Source organism: Mus caroli, chromosome 11, assembly GCF_900094665.2.
Source record: "Mus caroli chromosome 11, CAROLI_EIJ_v1.1, whole genome shotgun sequence".
Lineage (NCBI taxonomy): Eukaryota > Metazoa > Chordata > Mammalia > Rodentia > Muridae > Mus > Mus caroli.
Genome location: NC_034580.1, coordinates 91,870,249 through 91,870,787, shown reverse-complemented (window position 1 = coordinate 91,870,787; position 539 = coordinate 91,870,249). Strand labels below are relative to the sequence as shown.

Sequence of the window (539 nt, the reverse complement as noted above, 5' to 3'; positions counted from 1 at the left end):
AGAAGGCCTCCTGGGAGAAACAGAAGGCCTCCTGGGAGAAACTGAAGGCCTATTTTTTGAGTGAGCTGCACCGGTGAGTAGGAGAGGGGCCACTGTTAGTGAACACTGCCTGTTCTGGTTTGGTATGATTGCATATCCCAGACTGAGGACCAGAAGTTTAAGGCCATCCTTAGCTACACAGTGAATCTGAGGCCAGCCTAGGCTACATGATGGCCTGTCTCAAAACAAAAGAAAACCCTAAATGTTAAGAGGTAGGCTTAAGCCCAGCCTGTCTTCAATCACTTAGGTCCTGGGATAATTGATCTGGAATCAGGAAACAGTCATTTCTACTTTCTAGGGAGAGAGAATACAACCAGAAGATGATCTCGGAAAATAAGGCCTTGGAGGTCAGAGAAGAAGAGCTTCAGGTAGGTGACTCTGCCAAAGAACACCTTACCAGCTTTCCCAAATACCTAATGTGCAGAGCTAGATACCTGCGGGAATAGCTGACTGCAGGGTAAGAATCCACCCTGATGGAGAGGGTGTGGCAGAGTGAGCTT

General features: G+C 47.9%; 1 protein-coding gene across 1 annotated transcript in view; it reads left to right on the top strand.

Annotated features, from left to right (window-relative positions):
* Positions 1–539, top strand: part of Calcoco2 (calcium binding and coiled-coil domain 2) — a 26,483-nt gene that overhangs the window by 20,025 nt on the left and 5,919 nt on the right. The window contains exons 6-7 of the mRNA XM_021175952.1: positions 1–73; positions 338–407. The exon at positions 1–73 is cut by the window's left edge and continues 16 nt beyond it. Coding sequence (XP_021031611.1) covers positions 1–73; positions 338–407 — 143 coding nt within the window. The remainder of the gene's footprint in view (positions 74–337; positions 408–539) is intronic.